This window comes from Mobula birostris, chromosome 8 (assembly GCF_030028105.1).
Source record: "Mobula birostris isolate sMobBir1 chromosome 8, sMobBir1.hap1, whole genome shotgun sequence".
Classification (NCBI taxonomy): Eukaryota; Metazoa; Chordata; class Chondrichthyes; order Myliobatiformes; family Myliobatidae; genus Mobula; species Mobula birostris.
The window spans coordinates 11,728,904-11,756,389 of record NC_092377.1 but is presented as its reverse complement, the minus strand read 5'-3'; the positions used below and the strand labels follow the sequence as shown (position 1 = coordinate 11,756,389).

The 27,486-nt window shown below is 41.7% G+C and overlaps 1 protein-coding gene across 1 annotated transcript in view; it reads left to right on the top strand.

Moving 5' to 3' along the window:
- Positions 1–27,486, top strand: part of vta1 (vesicle (multivesicular body) trafficking 1) — a 334,690-nt gene that overhangs the window by 95,808 nt on the left and 211,396 nt on the right. Inside the window, exon 2 of the mRNA XM_072264791.1 lies at positions 14,032–14,126. Within this exon, the coding sequence (XP_072120892.1) occupies positions 14,032–14,126 (95 nt within the window). The remainder of the gene's footprint in view (positions 1–14,031; positions 14,127–27,486) is intronic.

Genomic DNA, 27,486 nt, shown 5'->3' with positions numbered 1-27,486 from the left:
ATCCATCACTTCGATGAATTCTTCACTCTCCCTTCAAAACTGTCGGAATTGAGTAAATTGGCACTTCCAGCCACAAATTTCCAGCCCAAATACAATACCTTGTAAGAGAACGCACCTTCCGTTTTAAAAATGAAACTGCGTCATAAAAACAAACACGCAACAGAAACGGAGACACAACACGTTCTACCTGGAAATCTACAAACTCAAAAACCTACTGCGTCACCTGGGTCGACCCTTATATAGTCACGAGGCACATGTCATCACGTGACCTCGCATCGGTGGGAAAATCACATCAGTGTCCTCCAAAAGACCATTACATCATTCTCACAAAAAAAAACAGATCCCCTTGAGCATGTAACATTAAAAATACATTAAAAGTCTCAAAAATACTACCGCTTCTCTCTTTTTCCATTTCCTGTTCTGTTTACCCTCTTACCCCTTCTTTTCTCCTCACCTGCGTTTGGTGTTCCTCCTCTTTCCCTTTCTCCCTTGGTCTACTCTCCCCTTCCATCAGATACTGTATCTCCTTCTTTGGCCCTTTACCTTTTCCACCTATCGAGCTTCGTACTTCATACCCATCACCCATCCACCTACTTCCCCCCCCACTTAGTTTTTCACCTGTCACCTTCCAGCTTTTACTCCTTCCCCTCTCCTACCACCACCTTCTGATTTCTTCCACCTTCCCTTCCAGTTCTGCTGAAGGATCTTGGCCCGAAATGTTGGCTCATTATTTTTCTCTGTAGGAGCCATGCATCTACCTGCGTTGTATGCTGTGTTGCGCCTTTATTATGGTAAATCGTCACAAGTGGGGGATGGTAAAGTGAAGGGAATGTTGCGTATTCGTGCTGTGTTCGGGGGAGTTTGGAGCTGGGGGCTGACGGTTGTCATATCTTTTGTTTACCACTCAATTGCTCTCAGTTAAGCTTTAGTTAGCTTTAGTTTCATCATTTCAAGATTATACATTTGCTAATTGCTAATAAGGATAGGCAAGAAAATATGACTGTTCAACTGTCCAATCCAAGTACATCTTATTCACCTAATTTCAAATTCCATCCTTTTCCTTCTATTTCCATACTGTTTTGTAGAATTTTGTTAGAGATTCCAGTGACATGTCATACGTTCTTAACCTCCTCAGCGTATAAGGACACTGACACATTTATGTCCTAGGCTTAGGACAGGATATCTGATGGCGCCACAATAACGTATTGGTTAGTGTGATGCTATTACAGCTTGGGGCGTCAGAGTTCAAGTCTACAACAGGAATACTGCAGATGCTGGAAATTCAAGCAACACACATCAAAGTTGCTGGTGAACGCAGCAGGCCAGGCAGCATCTCTAGGAAGAGGTAGAGTCGACGTTTCAGGCCGATTAGTCAGGACTAACGAAGGGTCTCGGCCTGAAACGTCGACTGTACCTCTTCCTGGAGATGCTGCCTGGCCTGCTGCGTTCACCAGCAACTTTGATGTGTGTTACTTGGAGTTCAAGTCTGGTGTCTCCTGGAAGAAAGTTTGTACATTCTTCCCGTGAGCACGTGGGTTTCCTCCAGGTGCTCCGGTTTCCACCTACAGTCTAAAGATGTACTGCTTAGTAGGTTAATTGGTCATTATAAATTGCCCTGTTATGAGGCTAAGTTTAAATAGGTGGGTTGCTGGGTAGTGCAGCTGCTTGTGCTGGAAAGGCCTGTTCCATGTTGGATGTCTAAATAAATAAATAAAATGTTAATGCCCAGAAACTTAGAGTTACTAACTCTCATCACTGCTGGCTAAGCATAGCTACAATGCAATAGTCAAGTTTGCTGATGACACTACTGTTGCAGGGCGAATCAAAGGTGGTGATGAATCTGTGTATAGGAATGAGATTGAAAATCTGGCTCAGTGGTGCATAACAGCGATCTCTTATTCAATGTCAGCAAGACCGAGGAGCAGATTATTGATTTCAGGAGGAGAAACCCAGAGGTCCATGAGTCAATCCTCATTAGAGGATCAGAGGTAGAGGGGGTAAGCAACTTTAATTTCCTTGGTATTATTTCAAAGGACCTGTCTTTGGCCCAGCATGTAAGTACAATTACGAAGGAAGCACACCAGCACCTAAGGAGTGTGCAAAGATTTGGTATGGTATCTAAAACTCTGACAAACTTGTATAGATTTGTGGTGCAGAGTGTATTGACAGGCTGCATCACAGCCTGTCCTTGAATCCGACAAGAAGTAGTGAATATGGCCTAGTCCATCATGGGAAAGCAGCATTCATTATCAGGGACCTCCACTATCCAGGGCATGCTCTTTTCTCACTGCTGCCATCAGAAAGAAGGTACACGAGCCTCAGGACTCACACCACCAGGTTCAGGAACAGTAACTACTCCCCATCCTCAGGCTTTTGAACGAAAAAGGATAACTTCACTGGCCCCATCATTGAAATGTTCCCACAACCTATGAACTCAGTTTCAAAGGCTCTCAATCTCAAGTTCTCGATATTTATTGTTTATTTATTTATTATTATTTTTTCTTTTTATATTTGAAGAGTTTGTTGTCTTTCACACACAGGTTCAACGCCCAAGTTGGTGCGGTCGTTCATTGATTCTGTTATGGTTATTATTCTCTTATGGATTTATTGAGTATGCCCGCAAGAAAATGAATCTCAGGATTGTATCAAGTGACATACATGTACTTCGATAATAAATTTACTTTGACCTTTGAATGTGACAAATAATCTTATATCTTTGAATACCCATGAAAGTGGGCGTGGCATATTCAATTGATTTTGCTGTTTCCTGAACTAACTGAAGCTGTTACAAGGTACAGTGACAGTGCCCTAAACTATGACCCATTTTTTCCTTTTCAAGTCTACAGGAGAGACTTTGCATTAGGTAAAGATGTAGTTACAATGCAACAATGAGCCACTCAGAAGTACTGTTCATGGTACCAGAGGTAGAACAACCTGAGAGTAATGCAGTCTGCATTTTTGGAAGCATATCATGAAGTACTTTGTATGGATGGTGCCTGGTATTATTCTTGTCATAGAACATAACAGCACAGTACCTGCCTTTTGGCCTTCGATATAGTGCTGACTTTTTAATCTTACTCTTAAGATCAATCTGACCCTTCCCTCCTACATAGCCTTCCAGTTTTCTATCATTCATATGCCAATCTAGGGTTTCTAATTTGTCCCCAATGTATCTGGCAGGGCATTCCATACACTCAGCATTCTCTGTGTTCGGTATGGACAAGATGGCCGAAGTGCCTGTTTCTATGCTGTACTTTTCTATGGCTATGACTCTAAAGAACTTACCACCAATCAGCTTAAAATGTTACCCCCTTGTATTAGCCATTTCCACCGAGGAAAAGCTTGGCATGCTCCCTTTGTCTATTCCTCTTGTCATCTTGTACTCCTCTTATCGGGTCACCTCTCAAACTCCTTCACTCTAAAGAAAAAAGGCCGAGCTTGCTCAACCTGGTTTCATTAGACATGTGCTCTAGTCCAGGCGGCATCCTGGTAAATTTCCTCTGCACCCTCTCTGAAGCTTACACATCCTATAATAAGGCGAGCGGAACTGAGCACAATATTCCAAGTGCAGTCTAACCAGAATTTTATAGAGCTGCAATGTTGATGCATTGTGACATGTACTCTGGTTAATTTAGTATTTTGACATTGCAGTTGTTTAGAATCATTTCTTCAGCAACTGCTTTGACACTTGGACCACTAGATGTTTTAAAGTAGTGATGTTGTGGTGCAAGGGTTGTTTCCTCTGGGCATACCTTCCCTGCCCACTCCCAACTTCTCCACAAGTCAGGTATGCGCTCAGTTCAAGAGGTACCTAACAAGTGGCCATTGAGCTCGTGGTCTTGGTAGTCAGCCGCTATAGCCCATCCACTTCGAAGTTTGATGTGAGTTCAGAAATGCTCTTCTGTACACCACTGTTGTTATTTGAGTTTCTGTCGCATTTCTATCAGCTTGATCCATTCAGGCCACTCTCCTCTGACCTCTTTCATTATTAATAAAACATTTTCACTCACAGAACTGCCACTCACTGGATTTTTTTGTTTGTATTTCACACCATTCTATGTATACCTTAGAGACTGTTGTGCGTGAAAATACCGGGGCATCAGCTGTTCCTAAGATACCAACGATCATTCCATGGTCAAAGTCACGCACTGTAGATCACATTCTGATGTTTGGTCTAAACAATGACTGAAGTTCTTGACCACGTCTGCATGCGTTTATGCATTGAATTACTGCCACATGATTGGCTGATTAGATATTTGCATTAACGAACAGGTGTCCAGGTGTACCCAATAAAGTACATTGAGGGTAGATCACAGATTCATATACGTCATAAGGTCCTGTTCAGTGCAGCTCCCATTTTGCTCTGATTGATGTTCGTTCATGAGCACTAATTATTTGTAATTAGAGTTTGATTGAATGTAGTAAAATGCTCCAAAGTACATCACAAGAATGTTCATACTTAAATGCCTATTGTACTGCCAAAGTTTAAGGCAGCAATGAAGGTTCTCCATCTCTGGCAGTGTTCGGGGCTTCCTTCATTGTAAAGTAGCTGCTTCTCAGTTTTCAATACTGTCTGTCATGCAAGACCCAGGTGGAGACTCATTGCACTCAGATGTAGAAGGGTTCTTCAGTGTTTTGTTTCTGCAACAGTTTTTGTTTTACCAATCAGGGTCGTTGGCCCTGAGCTGAACCCCCGAACCTGGAGGACCAGTGGACCACTCTTAATGTGGCCTCTACCCTGTGACTTTTTTAGCATGGGAGTCCCTACCACGAGCCAAAGCTTAAAGCCCCATCTCCAGCCAAGAGAGCTCTCCAGGTCATTGAGGCATGCAAGCCTCCAAACCAGGGCAAGATGGTAGTCCTTTCAGAGGACTAGTGTGTGAATCAAACCAAATTTGAGAAATTTTGTATTTTTTTTATGCATAGTACTATACTGCTGCTGTAAATTTCACATCTGCCAGGGGAATTGGTAGAAGCAAATGCATTAAGAAACTCTTGGACGGGAACATTGATGAAAGAAAAATGGGGGGGCTCTGTGGGAGGGAAGAGTTAGATTGATCTCACAGTCGGTTAAACACATGGTAGCAAGGCGATTGGTGTAATGCTTTTGCAGCAGTGGCTGTCCAGGTTCAATTCCTGCCGCTGTGTCTAATGAATTTGTAAGTTCTCCCCATGTCTGTATGGGTTTTCTCCAAGTGCTGCATTTCCTCCTTCCAAAAACAAACTGGCCAGGTGGCTGTTATTGGGCTGTGTGGGCTTGCTGGAATGGAAGGACCTGTTACTGTGCTGTATCTCTATATTAAACATTGTGGGCCAAAGTGCCTGTACTGTGCTGTATTGTCTTTTGTTCTATATTCAGTAATAATAAACCTGATTCTGGTAGAGTTTTAGTCATAAAAACACTACAGCACAGAACTACCTAGTCTGTGCTGAACTATTGATCTGCTTAATCCCATCAACCTGCACCTGGATCATACCCCTGTTAATCGATGTACCTATTCAAATTTCTCTGGTGTAAAATCTAACTCACATCCACCAGTTCTGCTAATAGCTCGTTCTACATTGTCACCACCGTCTGAATGGAGAAAATCCCCCTCATGTTCCCCTTAAACATTTCACCTTTCACCCTTAACCCATGACCTCTAGTTACAGTTTCACCCAACCTCGATGGAAATGCTTGCTTGCATTTCCCTCTGTATACTCCTCATAATTTTGCATACCTCTATACAAAAGGTTATTCATTATACATAAAGAGGCAAGGTAGATCTCAAGGGGCAGCTCGAGTGTGAGTGAGGCAGAGTATTTCAGGGAGCAGTTTTCAAAGCTTTGACACTGGGCAGCGAACGACAGGGAGACCTGTCATGGAGTGTGGGAACCTGTGCAAGTGATTACCACAAATAATTTACTAAAGTCATCATATATCATTCAAGAACTAATGAATTTCTGCCGATGGATTAAAATTACCATCGGGGATTTGAATCACTGAGCGAAAGTGGATGAGGAGTATAGAAACAGCCAGCAACTAATCCCTGAAAGCTTAGAGTTAATGCTTCACTCAACCTGGTTCATTTGGCACTGTGCATGTTTCTGCGTTAGAAGTTTGGGGTATAAGTTTCACAGTTGCATGTAAAGTTATAATCCGTTCTGACTCTTCAAGACAGTGATGAACTAGATTGCAAATATTTGGAACTGTTATTCCTTGTGCATAATACTAATAAAGGTGAAGTTTAATGCAAGTCATGTGGAACAATGTGACGAGATGTTTCTCCAGGTGTTCTGGTGAACGTTTGATTCATACAGCACAGAAAGCCGCCTTTGTTTGCAGAATTTTATTGGTGCATGTGTGTGTATATAATAACACCTGCTGAAGGACTTTGAAATATTGTACAGATTTGAGAAGGGCTATCCAGTTATACTCCATGTAAATTGAGCTCTTTTGAAAAAGTGACGTGTAGTGGATGTACGTAGAACTGTACAGCACAGGACTGCTTCACTGAGGATCGTCACCTTATCATGCTGAGGAGTACCTGAGTTCCCAAGAGTGAAGGCGTCTAGCACTTAACTCCTGGTAGGATCACCCATGGTGGTAAGGTCAAGGGAGAGGTTCCAGACAAAGAGTGATCCAAGCAAGATCTCAAAGATGGAGCTGGCGGAAGTTAATGACCTATCACAATGGCAGGGAAGGGTCCCCAGTCCCCAGTCACCTTGCATTCCATGTCATTGGACCCTGACCGCGATCTGTCAAGGATTGTGCAGTGGCTGCCCATGCAGCAGCCTCCACATGTAAAAACCAAGTTACGTACATGCATTCTCCATGAAGTGAATAACCACTTAGGAGTAATTATACTCAATTCAAGTGATTGCACTCCAGCATATTAAAGACCCTTTGGCCCATGATGATATGCTGACCTATATAAACCTTCTCCACAATTAATCTAATCCTCCACAACCTATAACCCATCGTGCTCTACATGCTTTCCATTGGGCTGTTAATAAAGTACCCTTTCCAAGGTAATGTCAGAAAATAAAAGTTCAAGGTATTAGTGATAATAAATTAATGTCAGTAGAATGTGGGCTGATGATAAGGAACATGAGGCTAAGTTAATTGGGCAAGGTATGAAGAATGATATTGCACAGGAATTAATGATTGTGCCTCAACTATTTACTGTTTATATTGGTGTCATGTAGCAGTTAGCACAATGCTGTTACAGTGAGGGGCATTCCAGAAGTCCTATTCTGGCGAAGTCTGTAAGCAGTTTGTATGTTCTCCCTGTGACCATGCGGGTTTCCTCCGGGTGCTCCGGTTTCCTCCCACAGTCCAAAGGTGTACAGGTTAGTAGGTTAATTGGTCAATCCAAATTGTCTGTGATTAAGCTAGGTTTGAAAAGGTAGGTTGCTGGATGGTGTGGCTCATTGTGCCAGAAGGGCCTGTTCTGTGCTGTATAATATAAATACATAAAATAAGTATAAATGACTAAAATAAATGTATCAGTGCTGTGCTTAACACACTCAAAATGCAGGATAAACTGAGTAGGTTAGTCAGCATCTATGGAGAGGAGGACATTTGTTGATAACACAGAGAGAGGTAGGAAAGAAAGTTTGGTGGGGGCATAAGGACATCTCGAAAAGTGATGCGGGTAGGATGTGGTTACTGGAGTATAATGTGGGGAAGTGATTAGAAATGCATTCCATGCATTGGAATGTGTAGAAGGTTATGGGCCAGATGTTGGTAAATAGGACTACCACAAATGGGGCACCTTGGTCGGCCAGTTGGGTCGATAAGACCATAAGATATAGGAGCAGTAGGCCATTCAGCCCATTGAGTCTGCTCTGCCATTCAATCATAGGCAGATCCAATTATTCCAGTTATGCCCACTCCCCTGCCTTCTCCCCATTGATGCCCTGGCTAATCAAGAACCTATCTATCTCTGCCTTAAATACACCCAATGACCTGGCCTCCACAGCCACTCATGGCAACAAATTCCACAGATTTACCATCCTCTGACTAAAGTAATTTCTCCGCATCTCTGTCCTAAATGGACATACTACAATCCTGAAGTCGTGCCCTCTTGTCCTAGACTCCCCTACCATGGGAAATAACATTGCCATATCTAATCTGTTCAGGCCTTTTAACATTCAAAATGCTTCTATGAGATCCCCCCTTAATTCTCCTGAACTCCAGGAAATACAGCCCAAGAGCTGCCAGACGTTCCTCATTCCCTTTCATTCCTGGAATCATTCTCATAAATCTTCACTGCACCCTCTCCAATGTCAGTATATCCTTTCTAAAATAAAGAGCCCAAAATTGCACATCATGTTCCAAGTGTGGTTTCATGAGTGCCTTATAGAGCCTCAACATCACATTCCTGCTCTTATATTCTATACCTCTGTAAATCAATGCCAACATTGCGTTCGCCTTCTGCACCACCAACTCAACCCGGAGGTTAACCTTCAGGGTATCCTGCACAAGAACACCCAAATCCCTTTACATCTCTGCATTTTGAATTCTCTTTCCATCCAAATAATAGTTTGTCCATTTATTTCTTCCGCCAAAGTGCATGACCATACACTTTCCACCATTGTATTTCATTTGCCACTTCTTTGCCCATTCCCCTAAACTATCTAAGTCTCTCTGCAAGCTCTCTGTTTCCTCAACGCTACCCACTCCTCCACCTATCTTTGTATCATCGGCAAATTTAGCCACAAATCCATTAATCTCATAGTCCAAATCATTGACATACTTCATAAGAAGCTGCGATCCCAACACCGACCCCTACGGAACTCCACTGGTAACCGGCAGCCAACCAGAATAGGATCCCTTTATTCCCAGTCTCTGTTTTCTGCCAATGAGTCAGTGCTCCACCCATGCTAGTAACTTCCCTGTAATTCCATGGGCTCTTATCTTGCTAAGCAGCCCCATGTGTGACACCTTGTCAAAGGCCTTCTGAAAATCCAAGTACACCACATCAACTGTGTCTCCTTTGTCTACCCTGCTTGTAATTTTCTCAATAAATTGCAGCAGGTTAGTTAGGCAGGATTTTCCTTTCAGGAAACCATGCTGGCTTTGGCAGATCTTGTCATGTGTCTCCAGGTACTCTGTAATTTCATCCCTAACAATCGATTCCAACAACTTCCCAACCACTGATGTCAGGCTAACAGGTCTATATTTTCCTTTCTGCTGCCTCCCACCCTTCTTAAATAACGGAATGGCATTTTGCAATTTTCCGGTCATCTGGTACAATGCCAGAATCTATCGATTCTTGAAAGATCATCGTTAATGCCTCCGCAATCTCCCCAGCTACTTCCTTCAGAACCCGACGGTGCACTCCATCAGGTCCAGGAGATTTATTCACCCTCAGACCACTAAGTTGCTGAGCACCTTCTCAGTCATAATTTGCACTGCAGATCAAAGGGCCTGGTTCTGTTTTCTTTAGAGATACAGCATGGAAACAGGCCCTTCTGGCCTATCAGCTTGTGCTGCCCAATGGCACCCATGTGACCAATTAACCTGCAAATCTTAGGTGTTTGGAATGTGGGAGGAAACCAGAGCACCCCAAGGAAACCCTCGTGGTTGCAGGGAGAACGTACAAACTCCTTGCAGGCAACAGTGGCAATTGAATCCGGTGTCACTAATGCTGTAATACCATTATGCTAACTGCTACACTATTGTGCTGCCCTGTTTCCCTGCTATATGAATATGAAGTGTGAAATTATCCATAAAATAGGAACGAAAGTGTATGATGTAAGTAGTGAGAGAGTTCAGAGCTGTGAGATGTAGAATGATTTGGGTCACCTGCTATATGACTTACAAAACACTAACATATACTGTAGATATTGTAAATTAGGATGACATCAGGCAGCTTAGTAACATGCTAGTAGACTTGTTGTCTCTCAGCTCTGTTGAGTTGGATTCAATTCCAGCTTTGCAGTACTCACTGGCTGGAGTTTGCATGTTTTAGCTGTGGCTCTGTGTGTTTCTTCCTGGCGTTCCTTTCTCCTCCCACATTTCAAAAGCCTGCATATTAGTAGGTAAATTGGCCTCTGTGAATTGCCTGTGGTGTGCAGGCAATAGGTAGAATCTTAGTGGGTGTGTGGAGTCAATGAGAAAGTTGGGAGAGTAAAATGAGATTAGTTGAAGTGGGGGATTACATCAACTTGATCTGCTAAAGAGTCTGTTTCAATAATGTATAACTCAATGGCTGTATGGGCAGCATGCTCACATAGGGGTTAGCGCATCAGTTTACAGTGTCAGCCCTAAGTCTGGACTTTAATTCCCTCTGCTGTCTGTAAGCAGTTTATGTGGTCTTCCCATGACCATGTTAACTTCCTCTGGGTGCTCCAGTTTCCTCCCAAATCCCAAAGACATATAGTTAGTGTGAGTGAGTGGTGGGCTTGCAACGTTGGTGCCGGAAGTGTTGTGACTGCCCAGCACAATTCTTGCTGATTTGATTTGATACAAACAACGCATTTCACTCTATGTTTCAATGTTTCGATGTACATGCGACAAATAAATCTAAACTTTAAAAAAAATCTATGTTGTCATCTACTACCAAGAGAATTAAATAGAAATGCAGAGGATATGCTTTAGTTACGTAGAGCATTGGTGAAACCATGTTTGGAGAGCTTTGTACAGTCTCTTTTATTTAAAGAATCAGAATCAGGTGAAATATCACTGGTATATTCAAAGTTTCAAAGTATGTGTGCAATATACAACCCTGAGATTCGTTTTCCCACAGACAGCCATGAAACAAAGAAAACCATGGAACCCGTTCAAAGAAAAACATCCCCCCTCCCATGCAGAAAAAAACATTGCACAGAAAGATGTCTGAGAAACACAAAATCAAAAGTCCAGCTCAGTACAGCTCAGTGCTTGTTATTTGCAGTCAACCCTGATTTAAATTTGCCCTACATACTGACAAATACAAGGAGCAACCAGAAACCAGAAACACTTCATAACGTGAACTACAGAGTCCAATCCACAAAATGCATCGATTAAATCTTGCCCGAGACCCAGAACTCCAGCACCAACCTCTGTCAGCATCGAGGGGGATTGAGAGACCAATCAAATGCAAGGAATATAAATGACAGTAATTAAGCAGAGAGCAAAAATAGTGAGGTAATGTTTATGGTTTGGTTCATTGTCTGTTCAGAAATCTAACAGCTGAGGGTAAGAAGCTGTTCCTAAAATACTGAGTGTGTGTTTCCAGACTCCTGTACCTCCTCCTCGATGTTGCAGTGAGAAGAAGATATTTCTTGGGTGGTGGGTTCTTAATGATGGGTGCTGCCTTTTTGAAGCATCGCCTTTTGAAATCCTTCTGGAGGCAGTTCACTTACTAGATTGATTCTTAGAACAAGCAGTTTGACTTATAAGGAACAGTTTGACAGGCTAGGTTTGCATCTGCATTCAGACCCCGCTTAATGCTGAGGATGGGTACCTCGGAGGTGGAGCACTATGTAAATTGGCGCTATGGCGGATCATTGTAACATTAAGTAAATGGACATGTGTGCCTGATTTAAAAAAAGTCAAACCTGAGTCATTATTTTATGTGTACACAGTAATTTGTGGAGTAACAAACATGCAAATAGGCTTAATCTATACATCAGTGGAGCAGCAACACATCACAGCAGCAGTGAAGGGGAGTGGGTGCAGGTTAAATCTTAGAGGGGGGACCAGTCTGTGGGTCCTCCTCTAACTTTGGCTTTTTCTTCAAGTAAGCATTGTGATTTGACTGCCTTTTAAGTTTCCTCATGAAGCAGTTCTCGGTAGCAAGAAATCATGTCGCGAATACCTCTTTTTGCCTTATTGCTTTGCTCCCAGTCTGGGTCATTATCGATGAACTGGTCCATGATTTGTGTCATCGTGGTGAGTTCCTTGCTGATGTTGCCTCTTCTCCATTCATTTCCACCCAGGACTGGTTGCTCTGCCATTTCGCGAAGCTCTTCGTTTTCAAGGATCTCACCATGAGAATGCAGCAACTCTTCAACATTGCCATAATTAACGTATCACTTGCAGTTTCATATCCATGTTAATAATTTTCCTAGATATCTTAGAAATACTACTCTCTCTGAAAGTTGCAGGCCATTTTCCAGACATTATTGGTGAAAAAAATGGAATTAATTTGTGAGGGAGCAAGCACATTTACTCATGCGGGGGAGGCAGAGTGTGAACTAATACATGACTGGCTGTGAGTGGCTCAGATTGTATGTGAAGCACTCTCATTGGCTGATTGAATATTTACTGTAAAGGCGGCCGCTCTTGAGAAGTTTTAAGTGTTCTTTAGAATTAATTTTTTGTCATTTAAAAAAATTTCAATAAAGAATTGATTAACCGCATTGTAAAGAATTAGTGTTATGCGGGGCAGCATTATGTGGGGTCTAGGTGTATTGGAGTCATAGACTCAGGAAAGTACAGCACAGAAATGGCCCTTCAGCCCATCTAGTCCATGAGAGAGAACTTGAATGAAATTAATATGATCCTGATGCAGCTGAATGAGGAGAGATGTTTCCTCTTTTGGAAGGGTCAAAGTCTGGGTGCCATTGTTTAAAGATGGGGTAATCCATTTAATCCAAAAAATACAGGCTTTTTGAAAGAATTCTTTTTCAAGGATTGTGAGACAGGAACAATTCTATAAGAGGCAGTATTTTTAAAGCAAAGTAAATACATGATATAAGGTCCAAATTGTACAAATACAAAAAGTAAACATAATAATGATAGATAAAGAAGTAATAAATAATATTGAAAAAGGAAGTTGAAAGTGAGTCCATAGGTTGTGTGGAATCACTTGGGACCTCGGGGTGAGTAAAGTTATCTGCTTCGGTTCGGGAGCCTGATGGTTGAAGGGCAAATGTTGAACGTTGCTGATCCTGGTGGTGTGGGACCTAAGGCTCCAGTACCTTCTTCCCTTTGGCAGCAGCAAGACAAGGGCATGGCCAGGGTGATGGTGTGGGGGGGGGGGGGGGTCCTGGAGGATGAATGCTGCTTTCATGAGGCAGTACTCCTTACAGATCAGCTCAATGATGGGAAGGGCTTTACCTGTGATGGACTGTGTCCTCTGCCTTTTGTTCCTCCAACATTTTGTGTATTTTGCTCTGGATTTCCAAAATCTCTTGTATTTAGATATTTGATATGTTGGGGCGAATGAACGTTGAGGAATCTAATTGCCTTGAAACAAAATTCTTCCATTGGTTTCAGCCCAACAGTGTGAATGGAAAGATGATACTTAGTTGTAAACTTGTTTATTATTGCCATATGTACCGAGCTGCAATGAAAAGTATACCGTATACTGATCATTTCACTACAATAGTACATTGAGTCGCTATGGGGGTAAAACAATTACAGAATGCAGAATAAAGTTTAACAGTGAGAGAGAAGGTGCAGTGCAGGCAGACAATAAGGTGCAAGGTCATAATGAGATAGATTGTGAGGTCAAGAGTCCATCTTGCCGTGCTGGGGACCGTTCATTATTTCTGTAATGGTCCTTGAGCCTGGAGGTACATGCTTTCAGCTTTCAAGGTTCTTTTTACTGCTGTTTATCTATGATCTTCTTCATTACAAAAGTTTATGGCTACATGGTGGTGGGGGTGGAGCTATGTCTCTACCAACCGAGGCGTAAGGTGCTCCTTCCCTCTGCTAGCCTGCAGATCACCTTTAGCAAGGTATAGCACCTGCTTAGTTCCCCAGTCAAGATCACGTGAAGCTATGGGAACAGCTGGTGCGATATCACAAAACCTGGTTGTGCAACTACTGACTCCTGGCAGACAATCTCGGAAGTGTATTAATAATGGCTGGAGTCATCTGTCTAAAAAGACGCTGCCCAGAAGAAGGCAATTGCAAACCACTTCTGTAGGAATATTTACCAAAAACAATCATGGTCATGGAAAGACCATGATCGCCCACAATATACGACATGGTACATAATGAATGAATGATGGCTACCTTATATATTTTGTGTCATTTTCTGTCATTTGAATCCTTACAGATTTTGTGTGGATTTCTCTGCACCATCCTTAAAATGTTTTCTGATTGTGCAGGTCGCCTTTATGCCATGCAGACTGGAATGAAAATTGACAGCAAAACACCAGAATGCCGTAAGTTCTTGGTGAAGCTAATGGATCAGTTAGAAATTGTAAGTATTAATTTAAAATACTATCTTTAAATAAAAGTAAAATATTAAAATATTATTCTTCAACACAGTGATTTGAGACCGTCCATGGTTCTTTGTCAATAGCACAGCAGGTTTTTAAACCAGACTATAGGAGTGTAGGTTAATTTACATTTCATATTGATTATTCTGTCATAGAGTCATAGAACACTACAGCACAGAAACAGACCCTTTGGCCCATTCAATCTGTGCCGAATCATTAATCGGCCTACTCCCGTTGACCTGCACGCAGACTATATCCCTACCATCCATGTACCTATCCAAACTTCTCTTCAACGTTGAACTAGACCTCACATCCACCATTTGTGCTAGCAGCTCATTCAACACTCTCAGACCCTCTGAATGAAGAAGTTCCCCCTCAGGTTCCCCTCAAACTTTCACTTTTCAACTTTAACCCATGACCTCTATTTGTTGTCTCACCCAATCTCAGTGGAAAAAAATCTGCTTGCATTTACTCTATCTATATCCCTCATAATTTTGTATACCTCTATCAAATCTTCCCACAGTCTTCTACATTCTGGGGAATAAAGTTTTTACCTATTCAATCTTTCCCTCTAACTCAGTTCCTCAAGTCCTGGCAACTTCTTTGTAAATTTTCTCTGCATTCTTTCAATCCTATTTACATCTTTCCTCTAAGTAGGTGACTAAAACTGCACATAATACTCCAAATTAGACCTCACCAACATCTTATACAATTTCAACATAACATTTTAACTTCTGTACTCAATATATTGATTTATGTAGTCTAATCTGCCAAAAGCTTATGAATTTATCTACCTGTGGCATTATGTTCAGGGAATTATATATCTATATTTGCAGATCTTTCTGTTTTACCAAACACCTCATCCATTTTTTAAAGTTATGTTTGTTTAAGTAGAGCTTGCAACAGGGAAGTATGGTGGATATTCACAGTAAGTTGTTTTTTTTTCCCAGAGTATAGAGTAAAGAGCATGGAAGTACAATGGGGAACTATAACTTCACCTCTGCTGCAGAAGGGCATTTAAACTATGATAGACTGCAGCTGAACTATGGACATTGCATTTTAGAAAAAAGAAAGCAGAGTGGAAATATAATTCAAAGTTCAAAGCTGCCCAAAAAATGTCACTGTTTATCACCAGCTCCATCTTGTATAATTCAGGAGGTGCCCATATACTTTCAGATTTTATCCATGTAGATAGGTTAGGCATAAAATATTTAATATTTAATTTGTTGTTTTGTGGTTAAGACTACATTTATTAATTTATCTGCCTGAAAGTAAATTAATCGGCAATCACAACAAATTCTTGAAATGACATACCCCTCATATATTTTCTAGAACCGAAGTCAGGGTTATTGTCATCTGCACAAGTACATGTATACACAGTTGCAATGAAAAACTTACCTGCAACAGCATCTCACACAGGTACAAAGCATCAGATAAACAGTATTAATGAGACAATTATAAATTAAACATGAATTATACATGATTTTTACAAAAAGGAACACAATTACAACAAAGCAAAAACAAAGTTCATTGTAGTGCTTCGTAAGCACAAGAGATTCTGCAGATGCTGGAAATCCAGGGCAACACAAACAGAACTCAGGAGGAATTCTGCAGGTCAGGCAATATCTGTGGAGAGAAGTAATACTGCATTTTGTGTGTGTTGACCATTGTAATGTAGAGTAATTAAACTGGTCAGAGTGTTGCTAAACTGTTAATGATTAGGGTTGTACCAGTTGGTTCAAGAACCAAATGGTGGAAAGGGAGTAGATGTTCTTGAACCTATGGTGTGGGACTTCAGTTTAATTGAAAATCCTTCATAAGTTATCTAATTTTTATTGCTTGTTTTGCTGTATCACTTCTCTATTAAATCTGAATCTCTCTGTTTTGAATGACAATGCAATATAGAAAGGGTTACTGATAACATCATTGAATGCATTATAAATAGTAAGGAATATGGAATTTGGTGAAATATACAAAATTAATTTGGACTTATGGAGAGGTACATGTAATAAATGGATTCAATGTAGGCATTTTGATACCACAGATACATTATACCCATGATCTGTCAGGAATAAGGTACAGGAGCATCAGAACTCGGACTGCTAGATTGGGTAACAATTTCTTTCCTCAGGCTGTGAGACTAATGAATATCCTACCAGCATTGAGGTCTTGTCACTAGGGCAGCAAGCTGTTTACAGTACTGTTTACTGTTTACTTTTTATCTGTGCTGCGCATTACATAGACTATGAATTATATTTTATTAACTACTTGTAGTAATATTTTGTTTTATGTGCTGTGTGTGATATATGTACTGAAGGTGCAGGGGAATGCTATTTAATTTGGTTGTATATATGTACAGTAAGATGACAATAAACTTGAACTTCAATTCAGTGTGATAAATTGTGAGAAGACGTTGCAGAAATCAAAGTTAAAGTCAATTTAGTTGTTATGTGCATAACGTGTGTACATGTATGTACATCTTCATCATCACAAGATATAGGAGCAGAATTAGGCCATATGGCCCTTTGAGTCTGCTCCACCATTTCATCATGAATGATCCATTTTCCTTCTCAGCCACAATCTCCTGCCTTCTCCCCACATCCCTTCATGAACTGATTAATCAAAAATTTATCATCTATGCCTTAAATATACCCATTGACTTGGCCTCCATAGCCGCTAGTGATAACAACTTCCACAGGTTCACTACTCTCTGGTTAAAGAAATTCCTCCTCATCTCCTCATCTAAAAGGACGCCCCTCTATTCTGAGGCTGTATCTTCTGGTCTTAGACTCTCTCACCATAGGAAACATTCTCTCCACATCCACTCTATCAAAGCCTTTCACCATTCGACACATTTCAATGAGGTCACCCTTCATTCTTCTGAATTCTAGTGCCCAGACCCATCAAACACTCTTCCTATGACAAGCCATTCAATCCTGGAATCATTTTCATGAACCTCATTTGAACCCACTCCAGTTTCAGCACATCCTTTCTAGGATAAGGGGCCCAAAATTGCTCACAATACTTCAAGTAAGGCCTCACCAAAGCTTTATAAAGCCTCATAATTGCATCCTTGCTTTTATATTCTAGTCCTCTTGAAATGAATGCTCACATTGCATTTGCCTTCCACAGCACCGCCTCAACCTGCAAAACCTTTACAGAATCCTGCACAAGGACTCCCAAGTCCCTTTGTGCCTCAGATTTTTTAAATTTTCTCTCCATTTGGAAAATAGTCTACCCTTTTATTTCTTGTACGAAAATGCATGTCCGTAGCCTTCCTGACACTGTATTCCATTCTAGCACTTCTTTGCCTATTCTCCTAATCTGTCTGAGTCCTTCTGCATCCTCTCCAATTCCTCAAAGCTACCTGCCCCTCCACCTATCTTTGTATTATCCACAAACCTGCCACAAAGCCATCAATTCCGACATATAGCATAAAAAGAAGCGGTCCCAACACAGACCCCTATGGAACATCACCAGTTACCAGCAGCCAAACAGAAAAGGTTCCCTTTATTCCCAATCTTTGCTTCCTGCTAATCAGCCACTGCCTTATCCATGCTAGTATTTTTCGTGTAATACCATGGGCTCTTAGCTTGTTAAGCAGCCTCGTGTGGCACCTTGTCAAAGGCCTTCTGAAAACCCAAGTATACAATATCCACCGATTCTCCATTGTCAATCCTGCTTGTTATTTCTTCAAAGAATTGCAAAAGATTTGTCAAGCAAGATTTTCCTTTAATGAAACCATGCTGACTATGGCCTATTTTACTGTGTACCTCCAAAGACCCCTAAACCACATCCTTAGCAGTCGACCTCCATCATCTTCCCAACCACTGAGGTCAGGCTAACTGGTCCATAATTTTCTTTCTTGTCCCTCTTTCCCTTCTTGAAGAATGAAGTGACATTTGCAATTGTCCAGTCCTCTGGAACCCTGCCAGAATCAATTGATTCTTGAAAGATTGTTACTAATCCTTCCACTATCTCTTCAGTGACCACTTTCAGAATCATTTGGTCCAGGTGACTTACCTTTCAGTTTCACATGAACCTTCTCCATAGTAATGGCAATCTTAAACTTAAAACATATTGGCAATGTCCTCCACAGTGAAGACTGATGCAAAATACATATTTGATTCATCTGCTATTTCTTGTCCCCCATTACTTCCTCTCCAGCATAATTTTCCAGCAGTCCGATATCCTGCCTTATAGACATTATGTATCTGAAGAAGCTTTTGGTATCCTCTTTAATATTATTAGCCAGCTTATCTTCGTAATTACTTTTTTGGTTTTTAAGAGCATCCCAATCTCTAACTCTCCACTAATTTTTACTCTATTATATGCCCTCTTTTTTGCTTTTATGTTGGATTTGACTTCATTTGTCAGCACAATTATGTCACGCTGCCTTAACAATACTTCTTCCTCTTTGGGATGTATATATCCTGCATCTTCCGAATTGCTTCCAGAAATTCCAGCCATTGCCGCTCTGCTGTCAACCCTGCCATTGTTCTTTTCCGGTCAATTTTGGCCAACTCCTCTTTCGTGCCTCTGTAATTCCCTTTACTCCACTGTAATATTGATGCATCTGACTTCAGAATCAGGTTTATTAGCACCAGCATGTGTTGTGAAATTTGTTAACTTAGCAGGAGCAGTTCAATGCAATACATAATATAGAAGGGGGAAAATAAATCAATTACAGTATACGTATATTGAATAGATTAAAAATCATGCACAAAACAGAAATAATATATATTAAAGAAGTGAGGTAGTGTTCAAGGGTTCAATGACCATTTAGGAATTGGATGGCAGAGGGGAAGAAGCTGTTCCTGAAGCACTGAGTGTGTGCCTTCAGGCTTCTGTACCTTCTGTCTGATGGTAACAATGAGAAAAGGGCATGCCCTGGGTGCTGGAGATCCTTAATAATGGACGCTGCCTTTTTGAGACACCGCTCTTTGAAGATGTCCTGGGTACTTTGTAGACTCGTACCCGAGGTGGAGCCGACTAAATTTACAACCCTCTGCAGCTTTTTTCAGTCCTGTGCAGTAGACCCCCGCCCCCCAATACCAGACAGTAATGCAGCCTGTCAGAATGTTCTCCACATTACATATATAGAAGTTTTTGAGTATATTTGTTGACATACCAAATCTCTTCAAACTCTTAATGAAGTATAGTTGCTGTCTTGCCTTCTTTATAACTGCACCGATATGTTGGGACCAGGTTAGATCCTCATAGATCTTGACACTCAGGAACTTGAAGCTGCTCACTCTCTCCACTTCTGATCCCTTTATGAGGATTGATATGTGTTCTTTTGTCTTACCCTTCCTGAAGTCAACAATCAGCTCTTTCATCTTACTGACATTGAGTGCCAGGTTGTTGCTGCAACACCACTCCACTAGTTGGCATATCTCACTCCTGTACACCCTCTCGTCACCATTTGAGATTCTACCAACAATGGGTATGTCATCAGCAAATTTATAGATGCTATTTGAGCTATGCCTAGGCACATAGTCATGGGTATAGAGAGGGTAGAGCAGTGGGCTGAGCACACACCCCTGAGGTGCACCAGTGTTGATCGTCAGTGAGGAGGATATGTTATCACCAATCCGCACAGATTGTGGTCTTCCAGTGAAGAAGTCAAGGATCCAATTGCAGAGGGAGGTACAGAGGCCCAGGTTCTGTAACTTCTCAATCAAGATTGTGGGAATGATGGTATTAAATACCGAGCTATTGTTGATGAACAGCACCCTGACGTAGGTGTTTGTGTTGTCCACGTGGTCGAAAGCCTTGTGAAGACCCACTGGGATTGCATCTGTCATTGACCTATTGTGGCGATAGACAAATTGCAATGGGTCCAGGTCATTGCTGAGGCAGGAGTTCATTCTAGTATAACCAACATCTCAAAGCATTTCATCACTGTAGCTGTAGTGCTACCTGGCAATAATCATTAAGGCAGCTCACTTTATTTTTCTTAGGCACTGGTATAATTGTTGCCTTTTTGAAGGAAGTGGGAACTTCCGCCCATAGTAGTGAGAGGTTGAAAATGTCCTTGAATACTCCCGCCAGCTGATTGGTACAGGTTTTCAGAGCCTTACCAGGTACTCCATTGGGACCTTCTGCCTTGCGAGGGTTCACTCTCTTTAAAGACAGCCTAACATTGGCCTCTGAGACAGAGATCACAGGATCATCAGGTGCAGCAGGGATCCTCACAGCTATAGTTATATTCTCCCTTTCAAAATGGGCATAGAAGGCATTGAGTTCATCTGGTCGTGAAGCATCATGCTATTGGGTTTTGCCTTGTAGGAAGTCGTGGTCATGGTGGCTGTCCCTCGAGGTCGAGGATGATGGTCTTTGTTCCGTACAGAGTGAAGACGCCTGTGCGTGTATTTGTTTAAAGTGTACTTGATATTGCACTCCAAGAAGCGCACGATACTTCGCAAATCAACCAACTGATTCCCATGGCATGGAAGCCACAACTATTGGAACTGATGGATTTGTCGCAGCCATCATCCGCTTTCACAGCAGTTGAGTTCGAAGTAACTTCATATGCCTGTTCCACCGTGAGGTCTTGGTTGGATTGTTCTTTGTCAGGGACCTCACCCTTGACCTTACCACCATGGGTGACCCTACCAGGAGCATAGCTCCAGATGGCATCGCTCTTGGGATCTCAGGACCACACAAGCTTCTCCACCGCGACAAGGTGACAATCCGTGGAGAAGTTTGTAGGAAGTAATGTCTTGCAAACCCTGCTAGAGTTGTCGTATCCATTGAGAGTTCTGCTGCTACACGATTCTTGCAAACCCTGCTAAAGTTGTCGTACATCCGATGTTGCCTCCAACCTCATTTGAAATTGTCTCTTTGGAATATTGTGGAATCTTGTGGAATAGCCCACCACAAATCATACCTGGTTCTTTGGTACAGGCCCTGGGTTACCAGACTTGACCTAGCTCTAAGATCATTGATTTTATTCATCAGTGACTGCATGTTTGCCAGCAAAATAGTCGGTTTTGGATGTTTAAAACTCCGTTTCCTTGAACGCACCTGTATCCTTGATCTGCAGCCTCACTTCCTGCGTGGAATCCTACGAGAACGAGTCCATCCACAATCGGTATTGTTTTTGTCAGTTTTTAGCAGCGGTAGTTCATTTAAACGCATTAAGAAATCTTTGTTGACTGTACTGACCTTGGAAGGAGTTGTGCTTTTTAGCTGTATCAGGCTGAAACGAGAATATTTAATCGTATCCATTGAGAGTTCTGCTGCTACACGAGTCATTCCTAGTCACCCTGTCTTTTCCTTCTCAAAATTCAGGGCAAATTCAATCACATTATGGTCACTTTCCCCCAAGGGTTCTTTAACCTTAAACTCTAATCAATTCTGGTTCATTGCACAACATCCAATCCAGAATAGCTGACCCTCTAGTAGGCTTAACCAAGAGCTGCTCTAAAGAGCTATCTCGTAGGCATTTTAGAAATTCCCCCTCTTGGGATCGAGCACCAACCTGATTTTCCCAATCCCCCATGACTATTGTAACATTGCCCTTTTGGCATGTATTTTAATTGTAGATCACATCTTAACTGCTGTTAGGGGGTCTGTATGTAACTCCCATCAGGGTCTCTTTACCCTTGCAGTTCCTGTTCCCACAACGATTCAACACTTTCCAATTGTATGTCTCCTTTTTTAATGATTTTATTTCATTTTTTATCAACAGAAACATGCCACCCCCTCTGCCTTCCTGCCTGCTCTTTCGATATAATGTGTATCCTTGGACATTAAGCTGCCATCTATAATCTTTAAACCATGATTCATCGATGCGCACAGTGTCATACATGCCAATCTGTAGCATCGCTACAAGTTAATCTGCCTTATTCTCTGTACTGCGCACATTCAAATATAATACCTTCAGAATGCTGGAAGAACTCAGCAGACCTGGTAGTGTGTAATCACCATTGCAGTCCTCTTCACCTCTTTTTTTCTTCTGATCCACAACACCAGACTCAGTGCCAGAGACCCGGTCACTGCAGCTCCCCCTGGTATGTCATTCCCTCTCAACAGTATCTGAAGTGGTATACTTATTATTAATTGGAATGGCCACAGGGGTACACTGCACTGACTGCTCATTTCCCTTCCTTCTTCTGGTAGTCACCTCGTTAGTTGCATTCTGTAACCTAGGGTGACTACTGTCTCCTGTCTATCACCTCCTCATCCTCCCGTATGAGCTGAAGGTCATTGAGCTGTAGCTCATTGCTCCTGGTGCAGATGTGGTTATTGAGAGACTGGAGGTTAAAACACTGCCCCTGGAGCCATTTTCACTGCACTACTATGCCCTAAGATGACAAGGAGAAACTTAAAAGATAATTTCCTCACCCAAGTTTGATGAGCTAAAACCACTCCAAACACTGGGCCACTCACTGGACCACTTGCACTTGCACATTGTTAGGTGCTGTGATGTAAGATGTGGGGGATCATGGTCTCCATGACCATGTTGTTCTTGGCAAATTTTTCTACCAAGTCGTTTGCTATTCCCTTCTTCTGGCTAGTATGTTTACAAGATGAGTGACCCCAGTCATTATCAATACTCTTTGGAGATTGTCTGCCTGGCATCAGTGGTTGCAAAGCCAGGACTTGTGACATGCACCAGCTGCTCATACGACCATCCACTACCAGCTCCCATGGCTTCATTTGACCCTGATCAGGGGGCTAAGCAGGAGCTACACCTTACACAAGGGTAGCTTGCAGGCTAGCGGAGGGAAAGAGTGCCTTGCATCTCCTTTGGTAGAGATGTATCTCCACATGTATGTTGTACAGGTGCAATGAAAATCTGACTTGCAGCAGCATCACAGGCACATACATCAGCTCAGCAGCATTCACAAAAAAAAACATACACATAAATTAGGCTTGATTTTCACAAGAAGGAACGCAATTAGAACAAAGCAATAATGAAGGTAATTTTAATGCAAAATGATTGAAGTGATGAAGTTTGATTAGATTAGATTCATTTATCACATTTTGAGGCTTCTTTTGGACAGTGTCGACCATAGATGTTGTGTCCTAGCTGTCTAGGTATGCAAGCCAGGACAGTACAATATGGAGAGTAAGTTGTTTCCCATGTAGCAGGCTTTCCTCTCTCCAAGCAGATAGATGATGAATCCAAAGCAATGGCAGAGAACGTTACAGCTTGGCACCAGTGGCACGCAGGAGCTTCCAGTCAGCTTTGAACTCAATATAGGACTGTCTTGGGGACTTCAGCTCTGGATTTTTCCCTTGGGGTTTACTCTCAAAACCTTCCCCATGGGTGGGTATAGCAGAAGTTTGAGATTGGAGTTTTCCTTCTCCTAGATAAGCTGCCAACCAAGGCTGATGAGCCCATCTGCCCAAAGCAAATTTTTTAAGGCACCAGTAACGTGCCCCTGCCCCCTTTCCTGTCAGTAGAGATGGTTCTGTGGAGCTTAGTAGCTAAGTCCAGGAGCTGAACTGGGTTGTCAAAGACTATTTGAGATGCATGCCATTGGGGGCATTTAATAGGTAATAGAAGCTTGTCCCCCTTATCAACCCCAGGTTATAACAATCTTAAGGAACCACATGTATATCAAAACATACAGTGAAACAAGTCATTAGCATTAATAACCAACAGGGCCTAAGGAATGTACTGGGGCAGCCCACCTGTGTCGCCACACATTCTGACGTCAACATAGCATACTCAAAGTGTTTAGCAGAGCAATACTCAGGCAACATACAACAAGCAACAACAATGATACCAAGGCAAAACAACAACAGCAAAATAAGCTCTTTTCCCACTCTCCCATCCACACACTTAAAGAACCAAATGGTTGAAGGGAAGTTGCAGTTCTCGAACCTGATGGTGTAGGACTTCAGGAATGTGGGTAAACAGTAATTTTGTTGAAGTGTTCTGAGATTAAATGAAAAGATATATTAGATAGAAATAGTTATGGAAATTTGGAGGGCATAGCTTAAAAATTGAAGCCAGACTCTTTCAAGTGCAAGCTTAAGAAATGTTTCTTTCAACAAATGATGGTGGAAATTTGGAACTTGCCTTGGAAAATGCCAGTTGATGCCAGGATCTGTCTGCATATTCCGTGACTGATTTGTGAAACTCTTCAGATACACTGAGCACCCTCGCAATGCTTTTGCAGAGAACTCCTCAGCAACATCTCAGTGCAACCAGGAAGGGCAACATGTTACCCCGATAACCCCTATAAATTGATGTAATAATAAGGTGTCTCACAGGAATGAGAATCGGGAGCATTTATATTTTATTGGGGCAATTGGGAGGCTAATTTTTGGAACTATTTGGATAGTATCTGGTTGCTTCATTATAGGAAGGATGTGGAAGTATTAGAGAGGTGCACAGGTGATTTTCCAGGATGCTGCTTGGATTAGGGATGATGACTTATGAAAGTAGGGTATGTGAGTTCGGGCTTTTCTCTTTGGAGCAAAGAAAGGTTGAGAGGTGAATTGATAGAGTTGTACAAGATGATAAAGAGGCATAGAATTAGTGGATAGCCAGAGACTACTTCACAGGGCCGATATGGCTAATATAGCCATAATTTTAAGGCGATTGGAGGAAGTTATGGGGAGATGTAAAAGTATGTTCTTTACACACAGTGTGGTGCGTGCATGGGGCGTACTGACTGGAGTGGTTCTAGAGATATCTACATAAGGAACATTTAAACAGTTCTTAGATAGGCACATGGATAACAGAAAAAAGGGGGGCTATGTAGGAGGGAGAGATTAGATTGATCTTTAAGTAGGTTAAAAGGTCAGCAAAACATTATTATGTGAATTTATAGGATTTGGGTGACAGGGACAAAATCATGGTTCCTTCTCTGTGTGGATGTGCCAAAGGGCCAGTTCTGTCTGTAATGCTGTATGTTCTCTGCTCTAATCAATCATACTGTCATCTTTGGAAAGTTGAGGGATAAGAGAGCTGGGATTTGTATTCAACTGTGCGCATAGGTGAATATAGATAGGAAAGTGTGATTTGGATCAATACAAAGATATCTTTATCCAGTTGGAATACTAGTTTTGGTGTTACGGAGTTTTATATTTCTTTAGGCAGAGGGCAGTGAATCTGTGGAATTCATTGCCACGGACGATTGTGGAGACCAATTCATTGGGTGTATTTAAGGCAGAGCTTAGGAACTTGATGAGTAAGAATGTCAAGGAGAAGACAGAAGAATGGGTTGAGAGGGATAATAAATCAGCCATAATGGAGCTGACTTGATGGGCTGAATGATAATTCTGCTTCTATGCCTTATGATCATATGGAAACAGGCCGTGCAGCCAGCCTGATAACTTAGCTACGATATGTTAATTTTAGAGAAGGATGAGGAGTCAAGAGATGAAAGTATTTAATAAGCACACGATATGTGGTGAATATTTGAGCTAGCTATTATTGGAAATATATAAAGCTGACGTTATCAGTTATTTTGATTTGACTAAGTTGCAGCTATTCATTTGAATATCAAGATACAGGGAGGTATCTTTGAGTCAAATTTCAAATAAATTTATTATCCAAGTATGAATATTCCACCATATACTACCTTGAAATTCATTTTCTTCCAAGCATTTACAGGAAAATATAGAAATACAATAGAATTTCTGAAAAACTCTAAATAATAAAGGCTGACAAACAATCAACGCACAAAAGACAAATCAAGCAAGTAATTTAAAAAACTAAATCGTCCCGAGTTATAGAGTCCTCAAAGGTGAGTCTGTAGGTTGTGGAGTCAGTTCAGGGTTGAGGTGAGTGAGTAAGGAGTTTGTACGTTCTCCCTGTGACCGCGTAGGTTTCCTCTGCATGCTCTGATTTCCTTCCACAGTCCAAGGACGTAATGGTTGATAGTTTAATTGGCCAGGCTAGGAGTAAATTGAGGGATTGTTGGGCAGTGCGGCTCGAAGGGACGAAAAAGCCTATTTTGCGCTGTATCTCAATAATAAGTTATCCGTACTGGTTGAGGAGCTTGATGGCTTAAGGGTAATCACCGTTCCTGAACCTGGTGGTGTGAGTCCTGCGGCTCCTGTACCTCCTGTGTGATGGTAGTAGTGAAAAATGAGCGTAGCCTGGATGATGGGGGTTCTTGATAATGGATACTGCTTCCTTGTGGTGGGAAGAGCTTTGCATGTAGTGGTCTGGGCCGTATACTGCACTTTTTGTAGACCTGGGCATTGGTGCAACTGCTCAGGATCTCTCCACTGTGCATCTATAGAAGTTTGTCAAAGTTTTAGATAACATGCTGAGTCTGTGCAAACAATTAAGAAAATAAGAGGCACTGTCATGCCTTCCTTGTTATGGCACTTCCATGTTGATCCCCAGGACAGATCCTCTGATACGGTAATGTCAAGGGAAGTTAAAGTTACTGAACCTCTCCACCTCTGATGCGCTAATGAGGACTGGCTCATGTACATGTACAACACCAGGAGATATTGTTTTGTGTTGAAGAAAGGTGACGTTTAATAGATTGTGGTGGAGCATGTTGTCAGGAAGACCGTGCAAGTAATTTTTCCAAGCTAGCACTTAAGCATCCTATTGTTTAAAAATGGACACCGTATTTCATTTCTCCTCTTTCAAAGTCAAAGTTGAGTTTATTGTCGAATACACAAGTATATGTATGCACGGGTGTATTGAAAAATGTACTCACAGCAACATCATAGTCACAGCAGTGGTGGTTCTTAGTTCTGACCCTGTGATTCACTCCCAGTAATCCACTCTATGTAATGAACAATCTGCTGCTGGAGGTAATCAGTGGGTTGAGCAACATTTCAGGTTGAAAACCCGAATCCAAACCTTAAATTTGGAGTATTAGTTTAGAATTAAAAATTATCTGATTTTAGTTCAGATCAACCAAATGCAGTGCCCTCCTCAGAATGTCTCCCTCCAATCCTGAAGTGAAGCTAACAGTTTTTCTTTAAGTTGTCTTAGTTCTGGGCTAAGTCAAAGTAAATTTATTATCAAAGTATGTGTCTGTTACTACATACCAGCTTGTGATTTATTTTCTTGTAGGCATTTACAAGAAAATAAAGAAATAAAATTTATGAGGAACTCTACATACAATGACTGACAAACGACCAATATGCAAAAGGAGAAAAGTTATGCAAATTTAAAAAAATGATATTCTGAACATGAGTTGTAGAATCAATTCAGATTTGTGGTGATTGAAGTTATTCACACTGGTTCGGGAGCCTGATGGTTGAAGGGTAACAACTGTTCCAGAACTTGTTGGTGTGGGACCTAAGGCTCCTGTATCTCCTGACTAATGATGGTCATGAGAAGAGGGCATTGCCTGGATGGTGGGGGTCCTTTATGATGGATGCTGCTTTCTTGTGGCAGCGCTC